Consider the following 12,155-nt stretch of genomic DNA (forward strand, 5'->3'; position numbering starts at 1 on the left):
CAACATAATAGGGCCAAATCATCATCTATTTAGCTTCGTCAAATCACTGACAGCAGGCCTTGATAAAAGAGAGTGGAAAATATGTAGGGTACAAGAAGCTGCCAAGACCCTCACCGACTAGAGCCCCCTATTGAAGCCAGATGTTGACTCAACTGGCCAATTTTGATAAATGGCATGATGATTACCATTATAGATCGGGTAATTTTATATCAGCGTGCCACATTGTTGGTCGTCTTTAATGATAGCCAAATGAACTCTGGTTTGTGCCCGAGGCCAGGTGGGCTTTTCTGTGATTGGTGTGCCGCATGCAGTGCCTCAAGCGGCCATTAGGAGGGTGCCCCTGCTGCGGACAGGGCGCCTGGTCTTGTGGGCACGGCTGACGGTGCCCGTTGTTGTCATCAAGTGTCCAGCTGAGCCCTGAGCCCATCACACAGACCTGTAATGAGACTTAATTGGCGCTTTAGCCTGACTTTTGCCTTATTCAATGTCCTCAATCCCATTAGAAAGGCTTACTAGATCAGAGCTCCGTGTACTTGACACAGTAACCCAGATGGATGTTACCTTGTGTGACCCTCCGAGCGCCCAGCAGACTACTGTGGTCCAAACACTGTAGTCTGTCTCCCATTCCTCAGGGATTGGAGCATTACAGTAGATTAGCTGGAGTAATACCTCGATGGAGAACGGGTATGTGGGGTCATGGGTTCGCTCCAGGACATGAAAACCAATGTTTGCTTTCAGGGAAAACTGTCACAGACACACTTCTGAGAATCAACGAAATCCAATTAGTGTAATGCTTAGTCCAATAGGCGTCTTTCCTCTGATTTGGCACTGTCCTTATTGCACCCCTGTAGGATCTATTAACCTTGTTTTCAGCCTGGCTTTAGAGACATTCCTGAGATAGGTGATCTTGAACTTTACTACAGTTATCTTGCACTCTAATACAGATAGTCACTTCCCCTCATCTTTTTTAGGCACAGTATGGGAATTTTTAGGGTGAATCTAAAAAGAAAGAAAAAAGCAAGACCCTCCCTAGCATAATTAACATTTATATTTAATTAACTCTTCTCTTGACTTAGAAAAAACATGTCAAAAATATTATATTCACGGGAAACAAAACACTGTAAATGTCATAGTCAGAGTCTATTTTGAAGACAGGTAGCTCTGTAGCTTCAGATGGACTAAAGTATCACAGTCTTTCTCCACCACCCACAGATTCCGCTTAAAAATAAACATAAATGAGATTAGATGATGCTACGTATAGCCTGATTAATTACATGATGCCTGAGTCACATGGCCGATCGAGTTGGAGAGGATTCTTCCAGACAGCCTCCAATAAGCACAGCGTTAACTATCAGGCCACCTATTTGACCGTTTTATTTTTATGTAATTATTCTATGATAAATCACACAAGGGAAGAATGAATCTGGGATCAGGAGAAAGCAAAAAACACATAACCCAAACCAGGGGCGATTCTAGGATCAAACCTTTAGGGGGGCTATCAGCCTATGAAGGTAAATATGGTGCAAAAGGTGAGAGCTTGTAGAATACAATGTGAGAACTTGCAGAACAAAAAATCTGAACTTGTATGTTAAAATTTGCACATGTAGAAAATATTCACACACACGTGATCTGAATTTGAAGTCACAGAAAAAATATTCACACACCTGTATTCTGAATGTGAATGTGTTTAGATAACTAAAAGGTATTTATTTATGGTTGGTTGGTTAGTTAGCTAACGTTAGCTTGCTATTCCACCAACGCTGGCGGTGAGCTCCAGGGGGGATGTGCCGCTACCGGGTGCGGGGCTCTCCGTGTCCCGCTGGAGCTCCGACTGCAGGTCGAGGTCGGCAGCGAAGCTTTCTGGCAATAGCAATGTTGCTACGCTGGCCGGTCCCCACTGGTGACGGTCCATCTGCGGCTGCAGGACCTGGAGCTCACCGCCAGTGTTTCAGTTTGACTGTTAAACAGTGTTAAGATAATTAAAAGGTATTTATTTAGAAGCAGGCTTGTTGGTTACTTAGCTAACGCTAGCTTGCTAATTCCACCAAGCTTCCATGCTACATAGCTAAATAAGCCGGACAGGGGTGTCACTCATCTGGCGATAGAAACCCTGCTTTCTCCGTTCTGTTCACTGAGATCTCCACAGCCTCTCCACAGTCCACAGGCACAAATTAGTTTTGCACCAAATGTATCGCAACAAGTGTTGCAAAAGTCGAGGCGCAGATTCGCCACTTTGTGATGCAAGAGAGCACATTATGTGAAGTTGCAGTGACAGATTTGAGAGGTTGTAATCAACGAGTTATGGTTGTGATGGAAAATGAACCTGAGTTAAAAAAAAAAAAGTACACGGAGTAAATGTTGCATTACAAGTTTGCAGCTGTCATTGTGTTCATGCAAATACCAATCTACACATTTGTGAATATTTTTTCTGCAACTTTACATTCAGAATACAGGAATGTGAATATATTCTACAAGTGCAAATTTCAATTTACAAGTTCAGATTTTTTTTACAAGCTCTCGTGTGTTTTTTTTTATCTTTGTGTGACTTCAAATTGAGATCACATGTGTGTGAATAAGTGCAAATTTCAGTTTACAAGTTCAGATTTTTTGTTCTGCAGGTTCTCACGTTGTATTCTACAAGCTCTCACCTTTTGCACCATATTTACCTTCATACTCAGCCCCTAATGAGAATGTGACACGGATATAGTGTGCATGCACACTATCCCGCTAAATCAGTAATTTCATTAGCCGATTATCTCTGAACTAGCCACTGAAAAACAACGTCAGCTAACGTTTTTTGACACTACTAACACTGTGATGGAACTAAACCTGACACTTTATAAGTCACAGTAATAACGACCAATTTGACCCTGTAATTGTTTGTCCTCTGTTACTAACAGACAAGTTCGCAAACTCTCACATGAAGCACCAAAATTGATGAAAAAAAAGAATTTGTGGTGGCTGAGATGAAATTTAGGGGGGCTTGAGTCTAAAATCTCCCATGACCCATCTGACACTGTCTCCACCCAAGTCATTTTCATACAGTCCCTGAATTACAAAGAACAATTCAATGCTTTTTGGATTTCAAATTTCCAGCCAACTGGCAACTGGCTCGAATACAGAAATGTGGCAGTTTACCTGTTTATCAAACAGTCAGACGGTCTGACTGTTTGATAAACAGGTAAACTGCCACATTTCTGACCTCTAACAGGAACTTGATATGTAAGTCTCAAATTGCAATCATTCAAAATCAAATATAATAAAACAAACACAAGAAAGAGCCATAACATAGAAGTCCTTTTTGTAGCATAGCTCATTTTATTGTTTAAACAGTTTTGCATAGGAAATATATCCACTTCCAGTAATTGACTGCAGTAAAAACAGCTGCTAGCAGTATAGGCTGGATATAACAGTAACAATCACAAAAAGTTGAGCCTTTATTTACACTGATTTTAATCTTGTGGCAATTTTAGCCCCTGCACCAAATGTAACCAGCTGGAAGGCATCGCCTAATGCTCGGCATTTCTAAAATCAATAAAAGAAGGGATATCAAGGCCTTCGCTATACAGTTCACAATGGACACCTGTGGCTCCTAAACTGTCAATGAAAAGATAAAAAAACAAAAAAAGATTTCCAAAAAGTCCTCTAAAACGTACATTCAGATACATACATAGACCTTTGCACACACTTGCAGTGTAACTACGATCACTACTGGAGACTGTTTACATATTGTTTTGTTGGTGTTGTTGTTGTTGTTCGTTATATATAATTCCACCATGATTCATGGATTAGAAATGTGCGTGCAGAGGGAAGTAAAAGTGCCACAAGACCCAAAAATAAATCAGCCCTGCAGAGAAAAACTGGTGAGTACTCTTAAGAAAAGACATTATTTTAGCTGTTCACTCCCCCCCCCCCCCACACTCCCCCTGGGGCGGAAAAAAGAATTTTGAACAAGCTCGATGTGGGCATTGTGTGCTGACATAATTAATAAATTGCAAAAAACTAAAAACAAAGCAAAAACATCAAAAGAAGTAATAAAGAGCATATTTCTAGATGAGTTTGCCACATTCTGTTCTGTGTGATGGTGTTTTTTTCTTGTCACATATGAAAGTAAGTCTATCACATTTTACAATTATATACAATAGACACTTGGACAGCTCGAACAGGCACTGCATTGCTATCTTTTTGTCTTCTTTTGGTGAATGTTACATCCTGTAAAAATGCTGGTTTTCATGTTTTATAGAGACCTGATGCCAAGTGACTAGCAGCTAGCCAACGTATGGAAGGTGTGTATTGCTCATGTAGGATGAAAATGAAGTTTGAATCTGCATGTATACGCCCTCTCACTCCCTACCAGAGTGCGTGACATTCAGTTAAAAGGAAAATCACACATATTGCATGAGTGCCAGAGGTCCTCCTTGCATAAAGTTGTCCTGTTTCTCGATGATCGCAGTGATCAATGCCAAAATACTTTCTTAAATAAGGTCGTTGTGAGTGTCAACATCTTCCCTAAATACGGCTCTTTCTCATGGGTGGAACATAAAGTTTCAAGAGCTTTTTGACAGGCTACATTCACACCCATCGTAGCAATAGTAATACGTAACCATGCCTAAATACACTTAACTATTATGAGCCTGGAAGGTACAGTACCCTATTCTGAAGCACCTGCAGTTAATGTTTGTTTGTGGTGTGAATGAAGTGTTTTTCCTACATCACATCAGGCATAGACAGCATGTGGAATGTGCAAAATGAGTGATGCCTAGATGTTGTTACCAATCGTTGAAGAGATATTTAAGAGCGTCGTCCGCACACAAAGAAATTAGACGGCTCAACATTGGCCGGTCGGATCTGATCTATGTCGTCTTGCAACATGTCCTCTGAAAAGAAACAAAAAAACAAAAAAGAAACTATCTGAAAGATTCATCGAGGACGTTTTTTTTCACTGCAGATTTTACCCTGCTTCTTCGCTTAAGGTCAGGTGCAATCTGGGGCCTTTTCTACTGGTTAAGTGACATCACCTCCCAGCTGCTACAAGAAACACACTCACACCAAGATCTTGTTGGACAAGAATTCACACCCATTTGCAAAAAGAAAAATTTTGATAAATCACATCACACTCGCTATGGCCACACTAATGAAAAAACAACAATTCAAATATTCATGAAGTCTTTCCCGAATGGAAATATCTAAGCACTAACCAAGATCAGAAATAATAATATTAATAATAATAAAAAAAACCTTCATTGTTGTTTATTTATATTTATGGATTTGTATAGAATATTTTCCCCCCTTTTTTTTACTTTACATACAGGAATACAACGGATGAAAACACTTTAGATTCTACTTATCGGGAAAAGCTGGAGAGTTGTAACTCAAATCCAGCCTCCAAAACAAAAACCCGAATTCAATTTGCTATTTTTTTTTTTTTCCTAAAATGGAATTGACTTATTTTTCCCCAGAATTGAAGATTTACAAATAAGGGCTTAAGAGGAGAACTCTTGAGAAAGTTTACAGTGTACAAACTCCTGTCCTATGGCAGGCTTTTTTTTTTTTTTCATTTTTTCAATAGAAAGACCCTCATCTTCTCTCGTTGTGTAGTGTCAGAGGCACTCTATCACACATCCAGCTCACAAAGTCACACACACGCGCGCGCACATGCACACGAACACTCAAGCTGCCAAAGCAGAGTTCAACCCCACGGACTACTGCTATCGACGCAATCAGGATATTTACCTTTATGTACAGTCTCCTATTCAAATAAACACCAACAGCACAGTGACCCTGACACATTTTTATCACACACACAGGCAAACACACACCCACTCACAAACACACACCTGGGGACAATGCACGTCAGTGGGGTCTCCAATGGCCAAAGGCTGCAAAGCACTTATAGTTTATCTTTAAAAAAAAAAAAAAAAAAGAATAAAACAACAACAAAAAAGACAGAACAGTGCACATAAAACGGGGTGACTTTTTAAAAATTTTCCTGCATAAGAAATCTGGGTGAAGACGGAGAGATTGAGCTTGACTTGAGGATTATTTTAAAAACGTTTTCTGCTTGTTAGCCCTCTGCTTACTACTGGTGGAGATCTACCGGTGGTACCGTCTCTCCCAGGGGAACATTTCTTCTTTCACGATTGTAGGGAAAGAGTGCAAAAGGTGTCATAGCAGTATCGGAGGAAAAGTATTTTTGTTTTTTAGATGGTAAGATAATGATTGATATAAATAATGCCCTGTTATACGCCTGAGAGATTTAGTTTAAGACTAGGTTCAAAACGCTGTACGGGGGAGCAGGCGATTGCCTGTGTGCTAGTTAAGTGCTACATTTTTCTTCTAGTGGATTCTATTTATGCTTCTACTGGGCCACTGGAAAACACCAAGCTTCTGTGGTTCCAATATTTGCTTTGACATACTCTACTGGGCTCTCCGCTGGGGAAGTTTCTCAGGAATTGACATATGTGCATATCGTATATACATTTATACAAATCTACTACTCATAAAATACTTTCTAAAGGCTTGCTTGAGCCTGTCTGGGACTGATTTGGACAGGTCTCACTAGCATTAGTCGGTGTGTGATTGTTGCGCAGGTCACAGGCCACTTCAACTGATGTGTTTAAGGCATCTACTTGGGAATTGCATTCGGTGACGTAGAATAGTACGGCGTAGTATTGGATTGGAGCGTGCAACAGTATCCGCCGTCAGTTGCAGCTTTAAGGGATCTATGAGACAATGGGATTCTACGCCAAATGATTTCTTAAAATGATTGTCATACTCAAGCCAAGCCGTCTCTCCTGTGAAAAAAATGAGCTCCTTCGAGAACACACGCTAGCACCCCAGGTGGAAAGTTGAAAGTAAGAGTCACAGTAGACCAATCAGTGACTTTGCAGCCGTAGAAAGACCAAGGGTGCATTTTTTTTTTTCTTTTTTATAGAAGTACTTCTAGAAAAATACCGCCCCTCCCCCTAAAACTCCCAAATTCAAAATACACTGGAACACCATCATTCGGTAGGCCTATATGCTAAAGAAAAAAAAAAAAAAAAAAAGACCTTGTCATACACTGCATAGAAAGCAGTCCCCACTTTGGTCAATAAAAAAAGGAAAACACCCACAACAACAACAACATCATCAACAACAACAACGACAAACAACGATATCAACAAAATAAATGCATTACAATATTGTCTATCTCCACACTAGCCTCTAATAATTGACGCATCTATAAGCACTACCTACATAGGCAAAACTTGGTATTGCATAATTTTCATAATTCTGAATTCCACCCTCCACAATAGTAATTGGAAGATGAACAAAATGAGCATTGGAAAATAAGAAAAACAAAAGATGACAGGTTATTAGATAAACCACCAAAATACTGAGAGAGAGAGAGAGAGAAAAAAAAAACTGCTGGTTGATTACAAACTTTAAAACGGCAACTATACACAGCCTTGATATGCAATGTAACTGTGAGATAGAGTAGTACATGAAGTTAAAAATCAACAATTTCATTCAGAGTACAAAACAATTCTTATCATAAAAATGTTAATTTTTTTTTCTATAATGATAAATGCAGCAAAAACAAGTGTAGTGATGTCTCTATATTCAAAGGCAAGGCACGTAATGTGGACTATATGTCATCGTGCAAATTAATAGTATTGGAGAGATTTTCCTTGTATAAATATGTCTGGACTGGAGAGGCAATGGCTATGAACATGCCGTGCACAATTCGAGATTTCAGGGATTTGCCACCACCTGGATTCATAATTTCAGTTTTCAACCTCTTCCACTGCGGAGTTAACCTTGCACACTGTAGCTTTACACATAAGCCGACTGTATATTTGCATGAATTATACATTTCCATGGAGTAACACTTTGCATTCCATATATAATTTTTGTAAACATAAGCTTTAGAAGCTGATGGCCAAATGCATATGGTCTTGATCTTATTTATCGTGAACATTTATAAAAAATTAAATGCCATTTATTTACACACTATGTGTGTTTCATTTCTTTACTTATGTTCGATTATTTCCCCCCACCCCCCGCCCCCAAAATAAATAAAAAAAAACTCCCCATAATGATGGGAAGGGCTCAAAAGAAGTGCTGGTTTTACTCAGCGCTGCACAGGTAGCTTAGTGCTTGCCTTCAACTGCCTTTCACGCTTGATGTTTTTTTCTCATGGGAGAAGACGGATATGTGACTGAAATCAAATTCAAATGTTTTTTTCTTAAACATTTTACCCATAAATCCATTTAATATTTATCCCCCTTCCTTTAGAGTCTTAGGGCTGACAGACTGATAGCTTCCCTTCAAAGAATTGCACTTGCCTGTATCAAGATTTTCTATTTCTCCGTCTTTTTAAATCCTTTTGTAAAGGAGTTGCAATTTTTTTCTTTTTTTTAATGAGGGGTCCTATCTCAAGCCAAACATTTAGTGTTTTTTGAAAACCGCATCAAGAGTTCTCAACTCTTACTTTAAGTATGTATGTTAATTCTTGTAGTAAGTAGCAGAAAAGAATAAACACAGTCAACACATTTTCTGAACAAAGAGTCGTATCACAGTAAACTGAAATCAAACGGAAGAAGAAACACTCTGAATTCACAATTTTTTTGTTCCTATGAAAACCTCTTTTCAAGAGGTCTGATTGGAGAGCTTAGAGTCCACCAGGCAGAGGTTGTCGATACGCAGACCTCTTCACTTGTGTGTGTGTGTGTGTGTGTGTGTGTGTGTGTGTGTGTGTGTAAATCAAGATTTTACAACTTCCCCCAACATGGAAAAATAGTAGGAATTGCCGCTAAGAGACTAGAGTGTCATGCAATAACACATTAAGGCATCTATACATCACAGTATTTGAATGGGATTGAAAAGTTCTGCAGACACAACAACTGGCTGGTGGCTGGTGGATGTGTGGGCGGGGCGAGGACACAGCAGACCTGACGCTGTTTTCTTTTTTTCTTTCCTGCGTACAAACCCTCGTCTTCACTTCACGGCCAGTGTCCTTCATGGGGTGGGACGGGAGTGTGGGGGGGAGGGGGGGGGAGAGAGAGAGAGAGATATGGAAGGGGCGAGACTGGGAATTAGGGGCGATTGTGCAGCTCACGCTGCTTTGCTGGTTTCATCCATGGCTGTGGACACCTGTAGTGCTAAGATGTGCACCACCAACACCCCCACCCACGCATCCACCCCGGGGGTCATCCGGCCTCTGTGTGTTCAGTTCCCTGTCTCCGCGGGGACCAGGGGCTCACCAATGATGTTTATGCTGTAGTTCTGGTGGACATTTGTTGGCAGAATCGGAGTCCCGTTCGACACTTGGAATGGAACTAAGCTCGCCCAGGTACCAGGACTGGAGAGAGAGAGGGAGAGAGAGAGAGAGAGAGAGAGAGAGAGAGAGAGAGAGAGAGAGAGAGAGAGAGTGTGAGAGATAGAGAGAAGACAGAGAAAGACGGAGAGATTAGTCACATGCCATTAACTTGTTTGTGCAGCATGCAGTCAAAATCAGATTCTTTCTTTCAATTATCCTGATCAACCAGCATCAGTGCTCTGCTGACAGTCATCAAGGTTCAAGGTCTTATTTTTTTGAATGTGTTCAGACAGAGAGGGGCAAACAAAAAGAAAAATGGCAGCACTAGCTCATTCATCTAAGCGGAGGTGATTCCACTTGATTCCCAGTGAAGGACATTGTGTGTGAGAGGGGGCTTCTTCTCTGCATTGATGGCAGTATAGAAAAAGCATGAGGGGGAGAGTGTGATTGGTGGTGGAGGAGGGGTTGTGGGTAAAAAGTGTGGTGGGGGTTTCCTACACAAAGCTGTCCCATCCCTATTCATCTCACGCTAATGGCAAAACAACACAGTGATTGTTCCTGGGGAGCAACGTTGCTAACTGAAAACGCGAGCGGGAACAAACAGCGCGTTGTTCCCGTGGGGTGCTGCGCTACGTAGATGTCAGATAATTAGCCCCCCCCACACCCCCCCCCTCCCCCCTCCCCGCCCTTCTCCCCCAAAGGCCCCCAGTGTGCACTCATCTGACACCCTCCTTCCTCTCACATCACATAAAGTCGGAGAATACCTGTGTCGCACATTTTCTACCCGTTTCACCAATAACTAACTTTTTTTAAGAGCGGGGGAGGAGGGGGGGGGAAGAAGAATGACGGCGGGGGCGATGAGTGAGAAAAAAAAAGTGGACAAGAAGAAATGTTTGGGAAGACGGGTGACAAGGAGAAGAGTTGTTTTCACAAGGAACAAAAAAAAAAAAGAAAAGAACAAAAGCCAAGGCTAAAGTGTGAAGATGCTGGTTTGCAGAAGTGGAACACAGACGTGATTCTTTGCGCAGCTTTAACGATTTGACAACAACGTCTGCGTTCATGAAAGCCACAGATCAACCAGTCTGCATTTTATACAAATCACCAGTCAGCGCTCTTTCACTTAAAACAATGGAAGTGCAAATTCAATTCACCTCGTGTCCTAAAAGAGTCAGACTCTTTAATGAGCTTTGAAAAGAAAGAAAGACAGAGAGGAGAAGATGTATTCAAAAATAAAAACAAACATCACTCAAGTTTTAGGGTTGTGTTTGAGTGTGCAAAGAGTTAACAACAACCTCAAGGCTAATCCTCTCTAGCAGTTTTTTGTTGTTTTTTTTTCTCCTGTCCAGCCCGTCCTCCTGCTATCTTCTCTCTCCTGCTTTCTTCCCTCCCTCCCTCCTTCTCTCTTTCACCCTGCCAAAAATCATCGGACAGGAAAGGGGGGATTAAATTTTTCCTACCTTGCTGAACAAAGACCGCACAGAGTGGCCAAGGGCTGCAGCTTTCTCTTTTTCGCTTTCTTTCTTTCTTTCTTTCTTTCTTTCTATCTTTCTTACTCCCACTCTGTCTTCCATTTCTCTGTGTTTCTCGTTTCCTTATGAGACTCCTCTCAGGTAATGGCTTACATTAGGGGGACCACACAGCTACAAAAGCAGACTCCCGGGCCTTTGTGCGCACTAACCCGGCAGATCGGTTTTAATCTTGTTAAAATCGATGGCTGTCAGTCCATATCTGCATCCCATAACCTAAAGCTGCATTGGGCAGGATTTTTTTTTTTTTTTATGTAAAGAACTCCTGTACTATTAGGCTAAATGACAAAGTGGGGGCTGAAATCCTCCCATCACTGCTAATTGAGACTTGCAGATTAACCTTTTCAGTATGACTGAACTTTAAATGCAAACTGTGTCCTAAAAAGCAGCAAGTGAGGGCTCCATCCAAAGAACGTCAGACTCTTCAATGGTCGATATTTTGCTTCCTGTACCTTTTAAATCATTTGGTATGATGCAATCACATACAGGCCATGCTAAAAAAAAAATGTGGTGCCACATTACAGGAATTCTGGGTATTGTTGTTCCAGTTTGTCAAGCAGTTCCCTTTTTGCTACAATCTGGACCAACCAAAATGGCAAAATTTGCTTTATGGCAAAATATATGTTGATTCTTTATGTTGCTGCTCATCAAGCAACTCTGGACAAAAATAAATCAGACCTCCATTGCTGTAATTCCTTAGGTACCCTTCAAGATGGCCTCCCCTTGCCCTGTCCAAGCTCCCAAACCTCACTAATTCTACTCCCTGCAAGCACAGCTCGGGCATACAGCGTGCTTCGTTTAAGGATTAGCTCTCTAAATTAGATTATCTAATGGCATCTTAATGGATTGCTGACCCATTTCCTGCACAATGGCAACATGCGAGTCTGGCAGCGTTTTAATTTGGGGGCTAGTAGTGAAGAAGGCATTGCGGAGCGCTCCATTTAAAGGGCAAGAGAGATAAAAGAGAAATGCGACTGATTCCATCTATATGTTGAATGATTTTACGTCAATAAGCCATCAAAGAGGGGAAAAATACAGAATAGAATTACCGTCCCATCTTTGTAACAAAAATGATCTATATTCAGTTGGGATCTATTTGATCTGTGCTCATTACTGTACACTCACATGGAGAAAAGAGGAGGAGTTGGCTGGTGTGTGAGTAAAGTAAGTGAGCTCGAGCTGCTGCAGGGGACATTTTTCTCTTGCTACCTCCACTGGCCTATTAGGAGGCCTATTGAAGGGGGTTCTGCTGTGTGCATGTGTGTTTGTAAAAGAGTTTGTAACTTCAGCAGGCACAAAATGAGCTACACACACACACACACACACAC

The 12,155-nt window shown here is 41.2% G+C and overlaps 1 protein-coding gene across 8 annotated transcripts in view; it reads right to left on the reverse strand.

Moving 5' to 3' along the window:
• Positions 1–4,188: 4,188 nt before the first annotated feature.
• The window catches only part of LOC120572708 (nuclear factor 1 B-type-like), a 66,333-nt gene continuing 58,366 nt past the window's right edge, over positions 4,189–12,155 (reverse strand). For 6 of the 8 annotated variants that reach the window (XM_039822070.1, XM_039822073.1, XM_039822072.1 and 3 more), the window contains one exon: positions 4,189–9,343. In XM_039822070.1, the coding sequence (XP_039678004.1) occupies positions 9,211–9,343 (133 nt within the window). In that variant the 3' untranslated portion in view covers positions 4,189–9,210. The remainder of the gene's footprint in view (positions 9,344–12,155) is intronic. The other 2 variants (XM_039822071.1, XM_039822069.1) reach the window with 1 other exon arrangement.

The sequence above is a fragment of the Perca fluviatilis genome, chromosome 14, assembly GCF_010015445.1.
Source record: "Perca fluviatilis chromosome 14, GENO_Pfluv_1.0, whole genome shotgun sequence".
Lineage (NCBI taxonomy): Eukaryota > Metazoa > Chordata > Actinopteri > Perciformes > Percidae > Perca > Perca fluviatilis.